Here is a 24,508-nt window from a genome sequence, read left to right as displayed (position 1 = left end):
TACGTTAATTTTTTGGCTTATATTCTTAGCTTTGATATACTTATTAATCATCAAACTTTTTGCTGGTTTTAAAAAAAATTTTTTTTTAATGTTTATTTACTTTTGAGAGAGAGACAGAGGTGTGAGCAGGGGAGGGGCAGAGAGAGGGAGACACCAAATCCGAAGCAGGCTCCAGGCTCCGAGCTGGCATCACAGAGCCTGATGCGGGGCTCGAACTCCCAGACCACGAGATCATGTCCTGAGCTGAAGTTAGACGCTCAACCGACTGAGCCACCCAGCCGCCCCAACTTTTTGCTGGTTTTAATAGATCTTGGAGTAGATCCATTTTCTTCTCGTTAAGAGATCATCTCTCTCTCTATCAAATAAGTCTCTAGGTTTATGCCCTGGTACAAGATGATCAGTCATCTGACTCAGAGTAGAGACCTGCGATGTCCGATTCCTGAACACTTTCTCATGTAGTCTTAGTTTATTTCCCCATCGTTGCCCCTTTCTGTTTCCAGAGATGGCTGGTCCCACTAGCATGTAACCCTTGTAGAGGTTCCATAGTGTGAATTGATATCTCGGCATACCACAGCATTTGCTTTGAACTCAGCATTTTGTTTGGGGTCCACTAACACAGTACTACCATGTAGCGTATAGTTTTGTTACCACTGCCGGCTCGGTCCTGTCCTTGTGGGTTTGTATTCTTACCTTTAAACTCCTATACAGTTGTTGAGACTTCCGAGGGAGTAGGGGCAATGTTAACATTCCTGTGAATAACTTTCTACATAACAACCTTTCCTAAGAGATGGCAGAAAAGTTCACAGTTTCACATTCTGCCTGTAGAAATTTGGAGATACTCTTGTCCAAAGCCAATTACTTTTTCAAGAGGTATTAGGTGTTTTGCCTGGGTTGAATCAGTATCCATAACAAAATTTAAAATGTTTGTTTTCCATGTTTTAGCCTATATTTGAGTTTGAGTGTTGCTTTGCTTACAGCTGCTTGGTTTCAAGTGGGCTCAACTGTATACTTTCACAGTAAAATTGAATGGTGACTTGTGAATTGCTAATTCATTTTTCTTTCCAACGTGACTTGGACTATTTAGTCACTGTTCGTTTTTTGTAATTTTAACCTATAATTGTAAATTTGCCCATTGCTAAACATTGCCATACTGGAAGTACTACAGAGAATATTAGGAGTTAAGAAAGGATGAACTTCTGTTCTTGAAGTTGGGTGAAAATGATAATGCTTCATTGTACAGAGATCCTGCAGACTCAAACACAGTACAGTAAAGAAAAAATCTTGAATTTGATATATTCCAATTTTTTTCTACATCTTCACATTTCTCATTTTCCTCCCAATTATTTGGGAATAGCCCATGTGGTGATGTGAATAGCAGATAAATTTAACTGTATTTATTCAAATGAATTTAACTTTAATAGACAAAACTAAAACTAGATGTGTTGGTTTCACAAAGTTACAACCAAATATTGCAGTGTTTGCTGTTTAATAACGAAAATATATAAACTGTGTTGGTATTTTTGGAAGTGGTAATGTCAGGCAATTTCATTCTTACATTTCCCACACCCCCTCCTTTTTTTTTTTTTTTTTTTTTTTTTTTTTTTTTTGAGGGGCGGGGGAGAGACTCTAAAGCAGTCTCCATGTCCAGCACAGATATCAAGGGTTTAACTGACTGAGCCACCCAGGCATCCTGTGTTCTTACATTCTTTCTGTTCTTGTGAAAGGCTACTTCACTGAACTTCCTTTGGAATTTTGTTTTTGTTGAAAATAGCGTAGAGCAATGGCAGCATCTGGAGTATCATGAACTTACTGGAAATGTAAAATATAATCTGTTTTAGATATAAGCATAATTATAAGATCACTTTACAGAAATGATAAAAGCATGAGCCAACGTACATGTCAAAAATTCACATAACGGAAAGAATTGTATTTTGTACACATATGTAGCTTACCCCTGGGACCAAGTCTCCCCATTTAGGTTTTAAATACTCTCTTAGATCTTTATGCACATAGTTGTTTAATTCTGAAACTTGCCTGTTGCTAATTTTTTTTACTGAACTTTTTGTTTTTCAGGTGTTCTTGCTGGTCACGATAACCGGGTCAGCTGTTTAGGTGTAACAGATGATGGCATGGCTGTGGCAACAGGCTCTTGGGACAGTTTTCTTAGAATCTGGAATTAATAGCATGTGCAGGTTTTTCTGTTCTCCATTGCTATCTGGAGAAATCAGTGCTACAGCCTATAGCTGTGAGAAGAAAATTCTACCTTATATTTGCAGGTGAAGATTTTTCTATTGAGATAATTATATACAAAAAGAAGCTTTCAGTAAACTATAAAACAAAAAAGTGGGGGGAAAAAAAAAAAAAGGCAAGGGTGCTTGCTGAGATCAAAAGGACCAGTGCATTAATTTGAGTTGAGCTAATTTAACTTTGATGAATTTTTGCTTGTACTCAGATTCTTTATTTTCTTTGTGTAGGACAGAATGTACACATTATAGCAGTCTATCATGTTTGTGTGTTTGCATTTTTTTAAGAACTACATTTTTAACTTTCTATACATAAGAATATCACATTTTTGAGTTATGTAATGGAGGAAGTAGGCACAGTGATAGATGGAAGTGATTCCAGATGTATGTGTGCTGTATTTGAAGAAAGTCTTCTTGAAGTCTGACCTTCCTTTTTGATGTAAAAGACATTTGGTTGCCTAATGTTTATACTAGCAGGCTTAGGTACTTCTGAGGGGAGACCCTTTTGAGTATCAGTAGTTTCTGGTGCATCCTTGGCCATCCTGTGAATTTAAAGAAGTGCTTGTTTTCAGTCCTTGGAGGGGGAGATAATCTGAAGGCCAGGGAATCAAGATTTCATTCTGAAATTTTAGACATACATAAGAAACTCCTATGTTAATAGCAGTAATTGCATAAAAATTATTGACATTTTAAAAATGTGGTTATGACCAAGACCCTTTCAGTAGACCTCTAAATAGTTGGGCTTACTTTCCTATGGATTTGATATTCTAGAACTGAGTTTGTAGGTACACTCATTATTTCAGATTGATGAACGATTGGACTGTCCTTGAATCTGAAGAGTTTTCCCCAGTGTACTCCATTGACCTACACGTAGATAGGAAATAATGTGATGACATTATATTGTTGAAAGAAGTGTAAAATCTAATCAGTCACTAGACTTGATTAGTTCTAATTGTGTAGTGTAACAAAGTGGCTTTATGAATTTATGTTCAGATAATACAAAATCTGAATTGATAAAAACTTTCTGTGACTTAAATTTGAAAGGAATATTAAAGCTTTTTGCTCTTCTGTAGTACTTCTTCTTTTGGCACAAAATACTGGTTTCTAAGTGATTTTTGCCTCAAAGAATGCTTAGATCCAAGTGACTCCACTTGAAAGCCAAAAGAAAAATTCTAAGAGCAGCTCTTTAAGGAATCAGAGGAAAACAGTAAGCAGTTCCTCTGTTCGTAAATGGTATAATGTGTCTGTTACTAGAATGCCTGCCCGCCCCTCCCTCACGTCAAATTTAAACAAAGATACTTTTCCCCTTGGATTTTCTTCTATAAAGGAAGCTAAATGACAATAGAAGATTGTTAGTCTTGCTTGATGGTGAAGTCATGGGTTATTCTGATATATAGAAGTGCATTGTTTTGTGATTTAGTGAACTGCATCTGTTACTGTTGAGACAGGTCTCAACTTTTCATCACCTGTAACCCTAACCTAAATACTCCCAAACTGTACTTGTGAATTTTCATTTTTATATTGTGAATGTGCTAGTAAGTGAATCAGCTATAATGTATCAGTTTTAAGAACAGCTGATAATAATAAAAAGGAAAATGGATACAGGAAGATTATGATACAGGACCAAAAAAATACAGTGTAGGTGGCAGGCATGAATGTATATTTATAAACACATAAGATTTCTATGAACCTTTTGCAGTTAATGTTTGTGAACTGTCATTTCATAAAGAGCAGTTCTTTGAGATAAGGCAAGAGTATTTTAAAGGAATGTACTCATTTCCCCAAAAGGTGAGGGTCTGCCATGTAGTTCAGCAATTCATTCCAAAATCCTATTCAAGAAAGCATTTCTGCCATGTGCCAAGTAACATATATGTATGAGAAGCAAAGTAACATACACACACACACACATATATGAGAAGTATCTCTTCTACTTTGAAATTTAATAAGATACTTTCGTCAGAAGCACAGCCTACTTCCATGGTCTTAAGCATTTTGATAGAATGATTTAAAAAATCTTGCATAGATTAGTTGAAAAGCAGCTCCCATAATTAAATATGTACTAGGCAACTAAAAACCAACCACTGTTGTGGTTTCTACATAATGACCAAATGGTGACCTCATTACCACATTAACTTTCTAGTTAAACCTTTGCTCTCCAGTAATATAGGTTCCAGTTGCTAAACATATTTGTTTCCTGAAGCTCAAGTTCAGCTGGTGGTCTATTTAAGTGCTGTGCATTAAGACTTCCTATAACCAGTTAAGAATAACATACTATATAGAGGCACTGTATAAATTTTAGTTCAAGACTAAAATTATGTCCAAATACAGTTTTAAAGAATTCGATCAAGAATGTTGCATTTATTTGGTGCCTATTAATTTTCTTTTACCTTATAAGAAGCATTTAAACATAATATGCCTCAGCATTTTTATTTGTAGACTCCTCATTAATCACCTTGTAAAGTGTTTTTTTCAGATCTGGCAAGAATTTTTTTTTTTTTTTTTTTTTTGAGAATCTTAGGTTCCATGCTCAGCACAGAGCCTGACACAGAGCTTGATCCTATGACCCTGGGATCATGACCTGAGCCTAAATCAAGAGGCAGATGCTCAACACACTGAGCCATCCAGGTGCCCCACTGCAAGAATATTTTAAGAGAACATTCTTTTCTAAAAAAAAAAAAAAAAAAGTGAGCATGATTGCCATGTGGTTCAGCAAATCATCCCAAAAGCTGATACTAAGGGCCTCTCTACTTTGATGGACAGGCCTCATTTTTGGCAGCTGTATTAGAGGTTTAGACTGAATGTCCAAGGTCCCTCCCTAGCTCAGATTTTTATAGTTGTAATCCCATGGTTACATGCACCATATTGAGTTTTATCTTCAGAGGCAAAAATCTGGCTTTAATATTTTAATCTTAAGAGTCTAATAGACAATTCTTATTTTAATTTAGTAATTTAGACTCAGCTGAACCCATACTGCGATGATAGTAAACTAGTCTCCTAGACACAATGGATGTAGGTGCTTCTGAATGTGTTGAGCCATTTTAAAGTTAACCTATTAAGAGAAATGGATCTTGACTTCTCCAGGTGACAATGAAACTTTTATTTCTAAAATATACTGTGCCAATATTATAACTGACTTTGTCCGACACTATTGAGGTCTTAGATTTAATAAAATTTTAACCTTTTTAAAAGTGAAAACATTCAGGGAAATTTATGCTCTGATTACTGTTGAATGTTTCACATATTGAATAGTTACGGCTTATCTGTTGACATTTAAACTTACGGAAACTGATTAAACAATCTTCTAAATTGGCCTATCATTTTAACAATATTCTTTCTAGCATCTTTAGGGTGTAAGTATAAGGCTTAAAAATTTTTGCTTTTAAATTAAGGACTATGTTCAGCTTCAAATTTCCCCTTTGCCATTGTGGAAAGCAAAATTTTAAACTGTCTTATCTCCTGTGAGAATTTAAAACATGCACAAGGATAGACCGTCTTTCTTGTGAGAAATTTAAAGTAAAAGGTGAACTGTTTCCTATTTACTAGTGTTTCTCCCGTTCATTTTGAATTGTCTTAAATTCAGTGGTGTATTTAAAAATATTGGTTACAATAGGTACTCATTAAGATGGTTTGTAGTTGAATGTCTAAGCTAGCAGTGTATTTTTTAAAAGTTAGTCACAGATTGATGGTACACCTTGTATTTAGCCAATTTGCATGTTGATAAAATTTCCTGAGTCTTTTTTCCTTAAATCCAATTACTGATCCTATAAAATAGTGATAATGCAGCATCATGAAAAAACTGGTTATGTGTTTCAACTGGTTTTAAGTGTTCCCAACAAAATCTTACATCATGTAGTATTTATTTTTTACTTAATGGAATTTCAGTGATACTTGGTGGATATTTCAAGCCTTTTTGTCTTTTACACAATGGTGCTCTATTCTATTGTTTTCAAAGAAGCATTTGAACACTTGGATTTGTGTATTCTTATCCAAAGGCATCCACAAATAAGTGGGTTTTTAAAGCTGATTATTTTTTCCCACTTAAAATGGATTCTACAAACTCGTAGTGAATTGACTCTGAATGTCAGTAGTATGACTTGGGGAAAGGTGAACGTAGTAGATTAAAGCTCTTATAAAAGCTTTAAACCAAACTATGGACTTGTACCATGATTTAATAGTATTCTTGGATCTTTTCTTGCACAGTGATTCATTCCTTTATTTGTACAGTAGCTCTGTGAGATATTGCTGTGAATTGATATTGTAATCAATAAAGTGCTTTTAACCAGACTGCATACACCATGTTTTAATTTTAAAAATCACACTAAAAGTTAAGTCTCAGAAGTAAACTCCAAGCCTAGTCATTTCATGCTCAGCCTTTTTTTCCTTTATCCAAACATTGGCAATTATGAAATGAAAAATAGGCTGCTGGAAGCAAGGAATAAATGTACTTCACTTTACTGCATTATGAATGCCAGCTTACTTATTAACCAGTTGATTGCTTATAGGATGTAGATAAAAGTATTCACTGTTGTCATTTCATCTCCACACCGTTGGAGGGAGTTGAGTACTTGGCTAGGCACATGAGCCATGACCCAAGATACCTAGAGCCCTGCTGCAAAACTTAAGATTAAAACTCACTAATGCCAGTAAAAATGTTACATTTATCAACTATCAGGCAAACAAGTTTTATTTTCACTTGCATACTTATAAAAATGTAGTTCTATAAAAAGTTTAAGGTTATACAAAGTTTATAAATAATCTCGCAAACGTATAGTAATCAAGTATGTGCAATAACTTTGAACTACAGCTGTGAAATACATAATTTCTGTATAATTCACGGGCTTAGTCATAGATGCACTTATCTCCAGGCATAAAGGTTGAGTTTCATTATTTTAGTGTTCTGTTTCCAACATTCATGCATTTTCAAACTTGATCAGGTGGAAATGCATTCAAACTAGTGATGGAAAACTTACTATAAATTGTACCAGAACCACTATTCCAGTATTACCCCAACTTTAGTGTGCATCAGGATCACGTGGAGGGCTTGTTCAAACAGATGGCTGGTTTCCAAACCTAGTCCTGGATTTAATAGGTCTGGGGTGAGACCCTGCAATATGTATTTCTTAGTTCACAAGTGATACACAGATAATCCAGAGGTCAAACTTTGACAGGCACTGTACCATTCTAATGCAGTGATACCAAACTACACTGTGTCAAAAGTTCAAGTACTTTTCATATAAAGATTAAGGTCTTGAACTTGTAACCTAAATTAGCAGTACCCAGAATCTTAGACATTAGTTTTTCATGTGGAATTTGTTACCTAATCCCATTTGTTGGTAGCCTGTACTATTTTTGGTTATAAAGCAACAACAAGCTATAAACTAGTATTTGGATTTGAATAGTGCATCCTAGTATCTGCTCTGCATAAAAACATTTTTGAAAGGCTTCTGTGGCCTAAAGAATATTTTCTCCTTAAGATATCCTGAAAAATAGTGCTGCACCTGTTATGAAAAGACTGAGTAGCATCCAGAAGCCTTAAAGGCACAAGAAAGGAAATAGTATTAAGAATAAAAGAGCCTAACAGGTTATCCCTCTACGGAAAAGCACAAAGTACCCCTTGCCAAATGCAGCCATTATGCATCTAACAAGCATCTAGATGCTGCTGCTTTGGTGATCCTCAAGGCTACATTTTGTGTAGCAAAGCCCTAGAATGTCATTTTTTCACGTTTCCATACAAGTTTAAATTAGTTTTTACACAGAAACAGACAATACTTGAACTCACGAACATTTCATTAAGTTAAAAAGTACAGTAATATTAACAGTGCCCTGGCAAATTCATACAATTAAAGTAAAGCCACCCGGGGGGACAATCCAGCAGTATCCTCTGCAAGTACCTTCTGAAGAACAACGGCATTGGTACAGGAATACAACCACCCAAAAGTCAGAGCTCCCGTATCTTTGGCTATTTTTATCACTTCAAACTTTGCTCCTAAAACTGAGATAGAAAGGTTTCCTCGCTGTAATCATAGTTGAAACTGAAAATGTTTCTTTAGAAACAGATCAGGCAACTATTCAGACCCAGAAATTTTTATACTTTTATAAGAGACTATAATAACAAATCTTTATACTATTTTACATCCATTTTAATGGGAAAAAAGAGTAAAAACAGTGTATTTATTAGTGGTTTACATACCTGCCAGGATGGCAAAAGTGATTGTAACTTGCATAAAGAATACACTCAAGAACATTCCACTCTCCTTGATAGAGCAATGCAGTTTATAAAAGAAAAAAATGACTATTCCCATTGAAGTAGGCATCAAAAATTAGTTTTGAGAAAAGATGAAATGAGCATTCTCTAACTCCTGGATGCCAGGAAGCAGAGTTTTTTCAGAATCAAAAACAAAGAGAGCCCTAATTAAGAACAAGGCCCCACCCCTCAGGGGTCACATAGTTGGTTCTGTTGCTTTTAATTCATTTGAAACACAGTTTAGCCTTTTCTTTACCCAAAAGTAAAATTAAAAAGACCTCATATAATACTCTTCAGAAATGCAAACACCCTGAGATAGATCATTATCAGAATCTACACAAGGATTTGCTATTTAGGTACAGTTAGTATAATTCATATTTAAAGTCATTTCATAAAAAAACTGTCCCAATCTTCCAAGTTCCATTTTCTCCTATGATGATCACCAAAGCAATCTCTACTGTTAAGATTCTTCTTCATTGCTTGAATGTAGAAACTGCTTAGTAAAATTCTCCAGCTCATTTTCAAGTTGAACGGCTTTATTTCTAATTTAAAAAAATGAATAAAAATACCAATCTAATTATCATAAAGGCCAGTGAGAAAGAAATGCATTCCATCCAATCTTCAAAACAAAACAAAAAAATCACTAGTCAGGTGCTACTACATGTATCTGAACTCCTATTAAAATATTATCAACCTTTTTAGAGTACGTATATGTGCTACTATGGCTTTGCTGTAAACGCAGAATCCAATGTCCAGAACTTAAAAAGGTATACTGAGATAAAAACCAAAAACCTAAGAAAGAATGAAAAGCATTAAGAGACCATGGAGTCCTATTACCTTACATGGGAGTTATATCCTAAGTCACAGAATCATAATTGTCCCTGAATTCCCTTTAAGTTAAACAATGTCTAGAACAACGGGTTTTATGTATACATAAAGTAGGTGTCAGATGTCAAAGGACCGTGTATACCAAAAATCTTTTTAAATACTAGAATCATACTTGACGCGGCCAAATACCCTAATGAGATGAAAACAGGAACTAAAACTGACAAAAGAACACAGATTTGCCTCCCATTCTCATACCATGCCAGGGCACACACACACATACTTGGGTGAGCTTTTCTCTCTTGGTCTTGTTGCTGGGGGCATATAGTCAAGGTCATATAAGTTAATGGACACATGAACTACACTGTATACTTCTTCAGGCAATTGTCTTTTAATTAGGTAACTTAAATTCTATCTGAATTGCGGAGCCTAATTAGTAACAGTGGGGATTCTAAATATTATGGGATTTATTTAGAAAAAGGATTAGCACATAAAAATTATTCATACTTAAGTCCTACAAAAATCAAAAAGCTACAGCAAGTGCCAATAATATCATTTGTTTTACTCTAACAAGATGAAACACTAAAAAAAAAAACCTAAATAAAAAAAAACAACTACTGGATATAGTTTTACTAAAGGCTGTATTTGGGATGATCTAACTTAAAAGAGCTGCAATGGGGGGCGCCTGGGTGGCGCAGTCGGTTAAGCGTCCGACTTCAGCCAGGTCACGATCTCGCGGTCCGTGAGTTCGAGCCCCGCGTCAGGCTCTGGGCCGATGGCTCGGAGCCTGGAGCCTGCTTCCGATTCTGTGTCTCCCTCTCTCTCTGCCCCTCCCCCGTTCATGCTCTGTCTCTCTCTGTCCCAAAAATAAATAAATAAAAAAAAAAAAAAAAAAAAAAAAGGGCTGCAATGGGATAAATGAAATTTACTTGGGAGTGTGTGTGTGTGTGTGTGTATGAAAAGAGGCTGGGGTCTAAGTGATAGGCCGTCATCTTTTGCAGAGATTATGAAACCAAGGTGCAATAACAATGTAACTGCTGATCAGATTAAGACACCATGGATAGACACGACCACAGGTGTTTATGTCCCAAAATTCAGCTCACAAGGACAGCCTCTACGATTTGGAGACATTGCAGGCTGCTCTTATATGGGCATTTTATGTAACACAAGCCCTGATAAGTAGCAGCAGGAATTAAATGATGCTTAATGATACTCATAGGTGAGCCAGCTAATTGGTAAAAGCTGAATGTCAGGACTACCAACAAGCAGCCACCTCATGGTGACACTTCTGGTTAGGTCCCCAAAAGCAAACTTTAGTTAGACCCCACAGAATCCATGATAAATCATATTAAACCAGAATTCCACATATTAGGATATCTTGTTTACTCTTGTTGCTTCAAATTTTAAGCACATCCACATCCCCCAATGAGAATGGAAGTTATGGGTCTTGGATATACAGGACTAAAAACTCACACTTTTTAATTTTAGAACATCTGCTGTGAACAGGGATTAATATAGCTCAACATAAAGTTCTAGATAAAGACCTAAAAAATTCCTTCTAATTCAGATTTGTTTTTTCTTGTTGAAATTAGCTTTCACTGAAAATGCAAAACATATGGAATTAAATATGGATGGAATATAATAATTAAGCCAATGCAGAAAGTTTTAATATAATTATATTTAGGTAATGAGACCAATAAACATTCATATTATCAAGAAAAATGTTCAAATACCTTAAGACCTTTGAATTGCTTTGTATTTTCTCCAGTTGATCTATTTCTTTGGATAATCTAGCAATTTCTTCTTCCAGATGTCTTTGTGTAATATCAACTTGTTGGCACAGGCGAGCAAAAGTGGTTGCCATTTCCCTTAAAAGAAAAAATGATGTTTTCAGCAGTCATGAATGTCTTTGAAAATGAATGAAGCTTGGGGCGCCTGGGTGGCTTGGTCGGTTAAGCGTCCGACTTCGGCTCAGGTCATGATCTCACGGTCCGTGAGTTTGAGCCCCGCGTCGGGCTCTGTGCTGACAGCTCAGAGCCTGGAGCCTGTTTCAGATTCTGTGTCTCCCTCTCTCTCTGCCCCTCCCCTGTTCATGCTCTGTCTCTCTCTGTCTCAAAAATAAATAAACGTTAAAAAAAAAAAAAAAATGAATGAAGCTTTAATTTAAAGCTTATATAAAAAGATCACAAGTTTAAAATATACGTAAAGTGTAAGGTATCAAAGAACACTGTTAGGAATGGTATAAGGGAGGATATGGCACTAAGGCTTAATACCACTGTAGGCTTAATTTCATCTGGCCTCAAGACAAATGCTCAATAGGCAGTATGAACCTCTACTATATGGTTGTGAATATGAATAAGCTATAAAAAGGCAAAAGATGGGTATATTTCCTCAGAAACACAATAAGACTTACGAGTCCTTTGCCTACAGAAATAAATTACTGAGAACAGGCAAGAAAACTTCATGAGCTTTTGTGACTTGCACAAAAAACACTATTTTTTTTAATGTCTATTTTATTTTTTAGACAGACTGCAAGTGGGGAAGAGAGGGAGACACAGGATCTGAAACAGGCTCCAGGCTCTGAGCTGTCAGCACAGAGCCCAATGCGGAGCTCAAACCTGTGAACCACAAGATCATGACCTGAGCTGATCAAGTCAGACGCTTAACCGTCTGAGCTACCCAGGCACCTCAACAACAAAACAAAACTTTAAATCATAGCAACATTAACCATGTTCCTACAACCAAATGGCTCAATTTGTGTGCTAATCTGTTAGCTTTGGCAAACATATTTTTGCAACAGGAAGGATGTCTAGTAGGTGTGTACCTCTGGAATATGATTAACTGACTTTTCTTTGCAACTATTCTCCTGTGCATATTCATCTTTCCCATGGCCTTTTTTCTCTCCATTCTCACCCCATTCTACCATAAATCAATATTAGACAAATTAAGCATCTTGCATTATTTCATATTGCATTAATATTTAGCTCATATTAACTGAATAATTATTTGAGGTTGCTTCCATTAGAATGTAAAGTCTTCTAAAATTTTTTTTTTTTTCAACATTTTTAATTTATTTTGGGACAGAGAGAGACAGAGCATGAACGGGGGAGGGGCAGAGAGAGAGGGAGACACAGAATCGGAAACAGGCTCCAGGCTCCGAGCCATCAGCCCAGAGCCTGACGCGGGGCTCGAACTCACGGACCGTGAGATCGTGACCTGGCTGAAGTCGGACGCTTAACCGACTGCGCCACCCAGGCGCCCCTAGAATGTAAAGGCTTCTAAGAAAGAGGATCAAGTTATCTCTAACTTTTTATTTCCCACAACCCCCTCTAGCAGAATTATTAGCACATGGTAGGCAATTAATGAAGACCAAATGAATGGAAAGCTTAACTTTATTTTTACATATGTGACCTGAGATGATTTCTTTTGGAGGTCTAGGTATCTTTATTAGAGAAAAGATCTTCCTTAATATAAATAAAATGAAAACTACTGTATAAAACAGGAGTTCAATAAATATTTGGTAAATATTCAGTTATCTCAAATCTGTGCCCTGTTTCCATTCTCTACAGCTCTATGTTAGTACGGGCTTTGACCTTGTGTCTGAAAGTTTAATCTCCTTGCAATTCTTGTCTCCTTAATCTAAACCGTTCTATATACCACACCACTGCAGTTATTTGTTCCAGAGCTAAACGTTAATGACATCTCTCCCCAGACTTCTAATTATCTAAGCTCCTGTCCTAGTGTTAGGTTTATATTCAAATGTACCCCTCTGATATACATATCTGTCACATCAAAATTTTCTCATGTTTCTGAACACACTTCTTTTCCCCTTTCTTTGCTTTGGGGTGTTTTCTCTGCCTACATCTTTTTATTCTATTCTGGCTACCCTTCCTTGTAGGAAACCCTTATTGACCCACCGGCTTTCCTGATTTAAGATTCTAAAGCCTCACATTATGAGGCTTACTTACCACTTTTCACTTATTATAATTATGTACATGTTATTTCCTTCACTAAACTACAATCATCTTCAGCTCAGAGAACTTAATTTAGGTCTCAGTAGCATCCAAAAATTGGCTATTTTGCATTGATTTAATTGGAGTTCTATATATTTTTACTAGATCAATGAAACAAATTTTAAGACACATAAAAGAAATTAGTGGACACCAGTATTATTATAATAAAATTCCCTTGAGTTCTAAAAGAGTTATGCCTTTAGGGGCACCTGGGTGGCTCTGTCGGTTAAGTGTCTGACTTTGTCTCAGGTCATAATCTCATGGTCCGTGAGTTCGAGCCCCTATCGGGCTCTGTGCTGACAGCTCAGAGCCTGGAGCCTGCTTTGGATTCTGCGTCTCCCTCTCTCTCTCTGCCCCTCCCCCGCTCCCACTCTGTCTCTCTCAAAAATAAAGATTAAAAAAAAATCTTTTAAAAATAAAAATAAAAAAATAAAAGGGTTATGCCTTTAAACTTGTAAACCTGGCTGTGACAGTAAAAATAAATACACTTGTCGTTACGCATTTTTGAACCTACTTGGTTGGTATCATTCGATTTTTTCACCTTGGTGGTGATTACAAAGTGTGTTCACATTGTGATAGTTCCTTGAGCAGTACTTTTGCTTGTGCATTTTTTACATGCACAATAATTCAATAATTAAATTCATTATTTTATGATTCAATATTTATGAATATTCAATATTCAATATTTCAAATTATTCAATATTTATGAATATTAAATTCATAAATTTAATTCAATAATTAAAACAAAAAAAGGAAACAAAGACACATCTTCCAACTTACTGTTGTACTTGATGGCTACAGTTTGCACTCGTGAAGCTGACAATCATCTGCAGTTTTTCAGTTGCATAGTTCACAAACTGCTGTTTAAAGGCTCTCTCCTTAGCACGGGTGGTCCAGGTCAGCCTTTCATAAAGATACAAAGCTCCATACATACTTAATGAAACAGATATGAGTTTCCAGCCTACGGTTTTCCAAATCTGTAAAGATAAATTCATAGGCTACTTTGAGAAAGAAAATCACCATTAGGGGCATTGTATATTAAGGCATTTTAGCAAACGCATCAGCTCCCTAAAGATCTTTGACTCAGATCCATTTTTAAACAAATATCAGACAAGAACTTTTATAACCTGCCAGACATTTATTTGGTAAATTGATCTAATGTTATCTCAAAAAGGCATGTGAATTTTTTTTTTTTTTTAGGTCACAGATTTTAAAAAACCAAAACAAGCAAACTCATATTGTTAATGATGTGAAAAAATACTTTACATATATGTACTACTACTAATCTTTAATACGTGAAGGCAGATCCCTTTGGTATTCAGAGAAGGCTAGATAAGGAACCTGGATCATTCTTATTACACCAATGTACAAATATCATTTCTTTATGTGCTGTAATGTGAAAATAAGCACTGTTTAAAGGACTAGTTAGTTGGTGGTATTTTTCTCCCTAAAGAAGTATTTGGTAAAAATTTATACGGTGGAAATCATTTTGCAATATCCGCTTTTATGAAATCATTATGTTGTATGCCTAGAACCAATACAATGTTATAGGTCAACTGTAGTTAAATTTTAAAATATATAGTTTTAAAAACTTAAGATCAGACCTGTGAAATTCCTCTTTATTCACTAATTTAACCAACAACTTTTCGTGTCATTTTATAGATCCTGGAAATAAAAGTAAATATACCTTTCTTTTCATGATCTAACAAAAAGCTCTGCACAAATTCCAATTTTAATTATGCTAAAAAGGACTTCTTACCACCCCTCCAACAACGATGATGCCCATAGAAGTTCTAGATGTGAGAGAAGCTAATCCCGTTATTAAGGTAACCATGAGTTCTTCCTGTGATGCATTGTCTGGCGTTGTTGGATTAGTAGGAGCAGTGGGAGTAGAAGCTAAAGATCTGGGGAGCTGGTAAGGTTGGGGAAAAAGGATTATTGTAATTAAACCACTATAAATGGTACAGTTACATTTATAAAGTTCTATTGTATTTCTTTTATAATTACAGTAGTAAATCTATAAAAAGAATGACTCCAATGAGTTCCCAATAAATACATTAAGAAAATAAAAATGGCCTGAAAATTATTTTCTGTGACCAATATTGAGCCAATGATATCACGACAAATAATGAATTTTCACACTATATTTCACACTATAGTAGGCCCTCAACCCTCAAGAGGAATTAAAACCATATTTTAAAATTCTCACACCAAAAACACATCCTTAAAAAAAATTGGACTTAAAAATTAAAATCTTCTACACTTCAAAATATACCATAAGAAAATGGCTTAAAAGCCAAGTCACAGACTAAAAAAACTTATTTGGATATCATCTGACAAAGGACTTGTATCTAGAGAATATATACAGAACTCCTGCAAGTTAATAAGAAGCCAAATAACCCAATTTAAAAATGGGCAAATGATCTGAATAGACATTTCACAAAATAAGATATACAAATGGCTAATATAAGCACATAAAAAGATGTTCAAACTCTTTAGTCATTAGGGAAATACAAATCAATGGTACATGAGATACCATTTCACACCCACTGAATAAAAAAGACGGACAATAACAAGTCTTGATGAGAATGTTGAGAAATAGCTGGTAACAGAAAATAGCGTAGCTGATTTGGAAAACAGTTTGGCAGTTCCTCAGAAAGTTAAACATGGAGTTACCGATTGGCCCAGCAATTTCATTCCTAGGTATATACTCAAGAGAAATGAAAACAGATGCCCACATAAAAACAGTACATGAGGGGCACGTGGATGGCTCAGTCGGTTAAGCATCCAACTTCAGCTCAGGTCATGATCTCACAGTTCGTGGGTTCGAGCCCCACATCGGGCTCTGTGCTGACAGCTCAGATTCTGTGTCTCCCTCCCTCTTTGCCTCTCTCCCACTCATAATCTCTCAAAAATAAATAAATGCTAAAAAAAAAAAAATAGTACATGAGTGTTCAGAGCATCATTATTCACAGTAGCTAAAAAGTACAAACAACTCAAGTGTCCATCAACTGATGGATGAATAAAATGTGTGGTATCTATAATGGAATATTCAGCCATTAAAAATGGAATATTTATATATGCTACAACATTCATGTACCATGATGATGAATCTTGAAAATACTATGCTAAGTGAAAGATGCCAGTCACAAAATGCCACATTTTTAATGACTCCATTTATAGGAAATGTCCAGAAAGGGCAAAATATGATAGTTACAGAAAGCTAACTAGCAATAGGGCTGAAGGTAGGTATGACTGATGGACTACAAATGGGCACAACGGTACCATTTGAAGGTGACAGGTTCTACGACTACATTGTGGTGACGGTTTTACAACTCCATAAATTTTCTGAAAAATTATCAAATTGATAGATTCAAAACTTTTTAAAAAAATGTTTGTATTAATCTAATTTATTTGAAGTCAAAACTTCAATTTTATTTGAAAACAAAAACTTCTGAGAAAATAAAAACCCATTTCAAAAACAAATGTGGAACAACCTATAACAGTACTGGATGAAAATGCTGGGATTACCTCTCCCTTTGCATAGTCTGCCTAATTCAGAAATGGCTCTATTTGATAGACATTAAATCATAAATATGCAAATTAGACACAGGAAGTTCTATTAGGGAAAATCACATAAGCAAAATAAAAAGGAGAATCTCAACTCATAGAATCAAAGATACGTAACTGTGTAGTAGAGCAATAATCAAATAAAAAGCTTACTCAAAAAAAAAGAAAAAAAAGGATACCTGGAAGATGGGCTCTGATAATCCTAGCAGCACCCTCTGAGCATTTGTCGGGCCCAGGAAACGATGGACAAGGGAAGACCAGCCCAGGGAAAAACGAAATACAATATCCTCTTGAAAATCTGAACATAACTTATGGCAATTTAGGTCATAGCTGAGATCAAATTTCTTGCAAGGAATCAGTGTATGTAGTTTATTTTGTATACCAGCTGGAAGTAATGGTTTCAAATTTTCTAGACAAAACAAAATTATATTTAAGAAATGACAGTAAATAATGTTTTATGTTGTATAAAAAACCTAAAGGAAAATAAACCCTTTATCAATGAAATAAAAAAATACACATAAACTTGTAGATATAAATATTACCAATAATTTCTTGCTGGGATTGAAGCATTGAAGCATTGACTTCGTTTGTGCACCGATCGGCTAAATTTCTTCCCATGCCATCTTCTATGTGCTTATTTAACTCCTGTTAACATGATAAATGTGCCCATTATTTTTTCTCTAGAACATACATAGATTTTACAAAAACTTTAAAAATGTAGTAAATGCTAAATCTTATCCTTAGAGGATAACTTTTCTGCGTGTTCTGTATACATAGTAGTGTAATTATCACAAGAGTACACAGGAGGTGTAACACTTTAATCATAAGCTGGTTGCCATGAAGATGCTATACCACTAAATATAAATGTACAATAAGGTGAGGAAACTGTATCTAAATAACTTTAAATACAATTTAACTTACATTTTTATATACTTTCAATACACTTGGAGTAGGATGAAACTCTGAACAAAATTCATCAACCAACACAGACAGTCGGCAAATTTCATCTGTCATTGCACATGACACCTGAAAATACGAAGTTAAAAAAATTAAACAAGATTACCAATTACTCCAAAAACTAAATTGAATACCCCACCCACTGAGCCAGCCAGGTGCCCCCCTTCCCAGAAATTTTAATCATAAATTCACCAACCCACCTTGTTTGCCACCTCCTCTGTAACCTCCCTGATTTTTTTCTTAACATCCAGTGTTAAAAGGTTCATCTGGTTTCGGATAAAGTCCAGTCTATCAATTTGATCTTCCCTCTCTTCCATTGAATAAACCCTATTATAGTATGAAGAGTAATTAATTCTTAGGATATATTAAAGTCCCAAAGCAGTTAAGTGAGGGTACTTACTTATGCACTGAACAATCTGTTAGCATGATAACAAGAAAAATAATCTTGTATTTTCAACATCTAAAAGGATTCAAATAATATTTCATCTTAAAATATTTATAGAAGACTGGATATAAACTACTTTGTCTCTCTGCCCATGAAGTACCTGAATCCCACAAAGAATCCACCCCCCCCCCCCACTAAGAATTAGGAAGGATTCTCCAAACACAGATATGAACAGTCAAAATAAAACAAAACTCAGTATTGACTTCATTTAATAAACAAGGGTTAGCAAATGACATCCTGAAAGCCAAATCCAGCCAGCTGCTAGTTTTTGTTAAGGTTTTCTTAGGATATAGCTATGACCATTCATACATGGCTACCTTTGCTCTAAAACTGAAAAACTGAGTAGCTGCAAAAGAAACAGATGACCCACAAAGCTTAAAATATCTACTATCTGGCTTTTATAGAGATTCGTCAACTACCGGATGGTATAGGAAAACAAAGACCTGAGACACTTTTAAATTATCTTTAGCTAAGAGTTCCCAAGACATGATGATACAAAACATCCTCAAATCACATCTTCTTTGTGGCATGTTTAGTTCAATGTCCTGAATTTTTAAAATTAAGAATATTAAGGTCAATTGGTGGACCAAATACTCACTTTGGCTACTGTAATAAAGCAATTGAGCTGAAAGGGGTGTAAATGGGCAACACAATCCCATACAGAAACAGTGGGCAGGGCCTGAGGTCAGCCTGAGATCTCAGTCTTGTGTTTTATGTGCTGGAAAATCTCTAATTCTGTACATAATGCATTCCACTAAAAGTGCAACATTAGGCAATAGATTTAGGTATAAGTGTTTGTTTTCCCAGTAAGATCAAATGCTTTTAAAATTCCCAATTTAATGTCATCTTTAACTTAATCTTTGATGCTTTATAACTTTCCTTTCTTTGGCTGAAACCCACTGATGGTATAATTAAGGCTGAACACTGTTAACTATCATCATATCTAATAACATCATCTTTGTTGCAAGTGTACCAACTTTGTGAGAACTACCCTTTTCTTCAATAATGGTGGCAATTTCATGCATTCATTTTTGTCTTTACAAGATAATAAATGGAATAACAGCACAGTACAATACGACATATAGGGTAGTGCTTACCAAACTGACTTTCTGGCCGGCAGGTAATATCACCTTGTTTGTTTACCAGTTAATGAAAAAAACCACAACTGGCATCAAAGAGGCATTTCAAGGTATCAGTGTATGAATATATGAAAAATTGGTCATAGGTTGAATGTTAACAAAAAAGAGGGTCACCTCTTTTTTGGACTTCTTCAAAAAATTCCTCTTGAAGAAATGGTTCTTCCACTGCTTTAAACATATTTTAAACTATGAAATATGTTATGATTTTACTCATGAGAATACTGAGATCCAAGGAATGTAAATGATGTATGCGAGGTTGTAGAATAAATATTTATAATTTCAAATATTCATTTTAAAACATGCAAGTAAATTGTTGACTTTAGTATGAAAGTACTTAAAATATAACAATTTAAAACCTTAGTCTAAGGAATTCATATTGATACAAAATGGCTTTTATTTTGCAATAAAGTGAATTCATACCTTTTCTCTGCTGCTGCCACGTTTATTGAATCCATTATGATTTTCACAGTATCTAGTATCTGTTTAGCTCTGATAGTGTGCTGTTCAAACTTTGTTCTCACTGCTGACTGCGAGATACACTCCTGCGAGGGGCCCAAGCCATAACACATTACTGTAATTCCATCCCAACATTTTCAGGAATTTAAACACAAAAACTTGCTGTATGTAACATTAACCAAAACATAAATAAAGGCAGAAAGTAAATGCATGATAAACACAAGTTAAAATAACAAAGGTTAAAAAAACTACAAGCAATCAAAAGTAAAAAGGGCTTTAACAGCAAGTTCGTATCTTTGTGTAATTTTACACAGTAATGTGCAATGGTTTTTTTGACTATTTTTAAAAATAAATAAATAAGCAGGGTATTGTTTTCAATGTTTAAAGCTTCTCTGTTAAAATTACTAATTTTATCTGATTACCTTTAATCTACTTCTATTCTATCTTGATTTTTCTCATGCTTACAACAGATAACCTAATAAAGTTCTTAACTGAGCTATGAATTAGAATTCTACATTTTAAGAAATGAGTTGAATGACATGTTTCACATAAGGTTATTTATTATAAAGGAATTCTACCAATTAAAACTTGAATAACTTGAAGGATATTCTTTAGCAACAAACAACCTAAATAATATTTTAAATTATTAAAAAAAAAAGAACGGGGCGCCTGGGCAGCTCAGTGGTTACATGTCTGACTTCGGCTCAGGTCATGATCTCACGGTTTGAGAGTTTGAACCCTGTGTCAGGGTCTGTGCTGACAGCTCAGAGCCTGGAGCCTGCTTCAGGTTCTGTGTCTCCCTCTCTCTCTGTCCCTCCCACTCACTCTCTCTCTCTCTCTCAAAAATAAATAATAAGCATTTAAAAAATTTTAAAAGAAAAATATCTACAGCTATTTCAGAGACAATCCCTGTTAATGCCCTTGGTCTACAGTTTGTGTACACAGGTCCCAATGATGCCCTATCTCATTTGTTTCACCTTCAAGCTAATTGTAGCTAATAAATCATTTACTGTACAAATCTGTTTCATGACCAGTGTTTTTTTTAAAACAGAATACGTTAGAATGCATCACATATAGTAATGGATACATTTATACTGTAAAATTTGTTCAATTTTGTTTCAATTTCAATGTGCATGCTACTTGTTATTTAAAATATTTACTGTGATTCATCATTAAATGTTAGCAAAATTATCATATTAAAATTGTCCTTTCATTTTTACCTCATAGAAAGTCAAATTCTGTACTGAAATAACATTTAAAAACAACTACAAGAGTTTACAGAGAAAGGCTATCTGGTCTTTGAACCATCAAGAAATGCTTGTCTGGGTCACAGCAGCAATAACTGCCATAGATGTTTTGTAGGCAGCCGCGTTTATTTTCTGTGAGGAATTTTTCAAAATCTGGTATATATCTCCATAATTTCCATGAATTCATCTTCTTGAACCTCTTTTTATATGTAACCAGTAGTAAAACTGTAGTAATTACTATCCTCTGTCAAAATAGCTTTCAAACTTTAAAAAGGTATTCACTTAATACTCTAGTATTTGTCATCTTGGAATCATTAGTATGTTATACATTCACTCAATATATTATTTATAACCTATGGTTAGCCTTCACATCTCTGAAGTGATTATCTGTTTCACTAAGACAGAGAACACTCTTAAAATTTCTTTTGCCAGTTTAGGTGTCCTCTTCAGTACTTTGATATATGAAAAATAAAAGAGATTTACTTCTTTAGCCAAAGGATACATGAGGGTAATTCATTTAGTTAACTGTTTATAAAGCCTTAACTCAAAGCCCATTACTTTCCTTCACCGCATAGCCTAAGTTTTGTTCAGGGTTAAGCTTATTTACACATCACTCAACATCACTAATCCTGAATAGATTAGTTGAAGGAAGTTGGGGGGGGGGGGGGATTTCCCCCTCCCCCCGCCCCTGCACCTTCTGTATGTACCTACAGAAAACCCACCAATAACTACACAATATTAAGTGTTTAAAAGTATAAACTGCTTATTTCTAACTGAATCAAAGCTTTTTCTTTAAATAACTGTATCTCATAAATTGACAAATTAACTGCAACAAAAATTTTAATAAAAGCATAAAAATATTTTATTTTTTTTTAAATTTTTTTTTTTTCAACGTTTTTTTATTTTTTTTTTTTATTTTTGGGACAGAGAGAGACAGAGCATGAACGGGGAGGGGCAGAGAGAGAGGGAGACACAGAATCGGAAACAGGCTCCAGGCTCCGAGCCATCAGCCCAGAGCCTGACGCGGGGCTCGAACTCACAGACCGCGAGATCGTGACCTGGCTGAAGTCGGACGCTTAACCGACTGCGCCACCCAGGCGCCCCATGCATAAAAATATTTTAAAAGAAAAAAAGGTTAAAAGAAATTCTATGTTCCTCGATGAAGCAGATCTAGATATCAGCAATGAAGACTCAAAATTTGTAGATAACAGCACAGTATTAGAGCTAGAGCAGAAAGAAAATATTTCCAAAAGTTATTAGGCAATATAAAAGTCATTCCTTGATTTAAAAACATATAATCATGAATAAATATAAAGAAAAAAGCAGGAAATCTTCTTCCAATTAAGAAGTATCCTACACTGATGCTCCCCCTGATCAGAAAAATACCAAGTCAACCTGCAAAAGAAATATTCTATTCTGAAGTGTGGGAAATGCTAATTTAAATACAGGGTTTTTCAGTGTATTATTTCTCAGAACCCTTGCTACATTAATATGCTTATGAATCCCCACAGGGAACATATACAGTAAGCAGCAGTTTCCAGACTTACTTTATCAGGAACACTAATTTTCCAAGGAGAAGGTTAAAATACTACACCAAACCAATTTAAATTCTATCTTGTCAGAGTATCCTGTAGATTATCTTAAAACTTATTAAAGATCTGGAACCAAAACAATAATCCTAATATCAGTTAAGATAGTTTTCTAACTTTCTAATAACATCTTAAGAAGCCAGCTGGTAGTCAATTATAATTACACGTTTGTAAATATTAACATTTATGTGTCATTAGGACATACAAATTTGTCAAATCCCTGTAACAGACTGCAGATGCTCATAATAATATGCTATTCATCACTCCCAACTTATTATTTTGAAATACTTTTAACTAAGAGGACTACACAAGAAAAAACACTAATAACACACTATACCTTTCAAGTAAACATTCCAAGTGTTAACAATCAGCCCCATTTGTTTACCTTTCCCCTCTCTCCACATAGATATAGGTATATCTATATCTTTATATAAGACATAGACATCTATATATAAGACACAGAAATACACATGTATTTTTATACATATTGTTTCTACTCAACAATTTGACCGTTCTTTGCAGACATCACAGCTTTACTACTAAATATATTAACATATGTCCCAAAGAATTGGGTCATTTTCCTATACAACCACAAAATAATTACCGTGTTCAGAACATTATCATTGGGTCAATACTATCAACCTAGCACACGGTCAATTTTCAAATCTTACCAGTTGTCCCAGAAATGTGCTTTATAATAAATTCACTGACATTTTAGAAAAGAGTTATTTTATACATACCTCTTTTCTATTTTATGACCAAACTATTAAGAATGGCCAAATATTTGAACAAAGAAATTCAGATGTCTAAATCATCTTTAGAATATACACTTGCTCAAATACAGGTTTAAAACAATAAGAAAGCATACTGACAGAATTAACATTGATTTCCTTGATTGATTTTAAGTGGTTTAATTTTCAGGCTTTATTTTACTTGATACTCTAAATAAATGTTCCTAAGGTTTTTTGATCCTTTGGAAACAAGGGAATCTCAAAAAGTCTGTGGCAAGAATCAGATTGCTAAAAATGATTAACTTGGTACAATTTTTCTTTCCACAAAAATAATTTTCTAAAGACTTCCAAAAAAAAAGTGAATTCAAAAACAGAGAAAATGTGTATAAAAGCCATATTCTGTGACCACAATGCATAGAAACTAAGATATCACCATAAATTAGATGAAAAGAATCAAAACATCTGATTCTTAACATCTCCTGTAATGAATAGGAAATACCAACAAGTATAACTAAAAAAAAATCACTAAACAATGAAAACTGGATACTGAAATCCATGGAATACACCCAATGTTACATCACAAATTCACAGCCCTAAATTCTTTCCTAAAGAACAAAAAGCAAAAAACAATTCCACTTAAAAAAAAAAAAGTATAAAAAAAGCAGAAGGAAACTATGGTTAAAGATTAATGTAGAACTTAAATAAAAACCAAAAAATGCTGTTTATGAATGGAAAAATTAACCAAGGGCTGGGGCTAGGTTGTTGGAGGATAAAGCAGAGCAGTTAAATCACTGACAAATCTGTTAAAGTTAGAATATATACTCATTGGGGCGCCTGGGTGGCTCAGTCTATTAAATGTCTGACTTCTGCTCAGGTCGCAATGTCACAGTTCATGGGTTCGAGCCCATGGCGGCTCTGCGCTGACAGCTCAGAGCCTGAAAACTGCTTTGCATTCTGTCTCTCTCTGCCCCTCCCCTGCTTGTGCTCTCTCTCAAAAATAAACAAATAAGTAAATATTTGAAAAAATATATATACATGTGTATGTATCA

The 24,508-nt window shown here is 34.8% G+C and overlaps 2 protein-coding genes across 5 annotated transcripts in view; one reads left to right on the top strand and one right to left on the bottom strand.

Moving 5' to 3' along the window:
* GNB4 (G protein subunit beta 4) overlaps positions 1–6,527 on the top strand; it is a 60,905-nt gene extending 54,378 nt beyond the window's left edge. For both annotated transcript variants that reach the window (XM_058730568.1, XM_058730569.1), the window contains exon 10: positions 2,074–6,527. In XM_058730568.1, the coding sequence (XP_058586551.1) occupies positions 2,074–2,180 (107 nt within the window). In that variant the 3' untranslated portion in view covers positions 2,181–6,527. The remainder of the gene's footprint in view (positions 1–2,073) is intronic.
* Positions 1–24,508, bottom strand: part of MFN1 (mitofusin 1) — a 52,615-nt gene that overhangs the window by 8,883 nt on the left and 19,224 nt on the right. For 2 of the 3 annotated variants that reach the window (XM_058730563.1, XM_058730562.1), the window contains exons 10-18: positions 19,857–19,978; positions 18,053–18,179; positions 17,817–17,921; positions 17,438–17,540; positions 17,075–17,304; positions 15,085–15,237; positions 14,106–14,302; positions 11,046–11,180; positions 6,912–9,029 (exon numbers count right to left, since the gene is read on the bottom strand). In XM_058730563.1, coding sequence (XP_058586546.1) covers positions 8,948–9,029; positions 11,046–11,180; positions 14,106–14,302; positions 15,085–15,237; positions 17,075–17,304; positions 17,438–17,540; positions 17,817–17,921; positions 18,053–18,179; positions 19,857–19,978 — 1,254 coding nt within the window. In that variant the 3' untranslated portion in view covers positions 6,912–8,947. Of the gene's footprint in view, positions 1–6,911; positions 9,030–11,045; positions 11,181–14,105; positions 14,303–15,084; positions 15,238–17,074; positions 17,305–17,437; positions 17,541–17,816; positions 17,922–18,052; positions 18,180–19,856; positions 19,979–24,508 lie in introns of those variants that run through there. The other variant, XM_058730564.1, reaches the window with a different exon arrangement.

This window comes from Neofelis nebulosa, chromosome 5 (assembly GCF_028018385.1).
Source record: "Neofelis nebulosa isolate mNeoNeb1 chromosome 5, mNeoNeb1.pri, whole genome shotgun sequence".
NCBI classification, from domain to species: Eukaryota; Metazoa; Chordata; class Mammalia; order Carnivora; family Felidae; genus Neofelis; species Neofelis nebulosa.
This window is presented reverse-complemented; position numbering and strand designations above follow the sequence as displayed.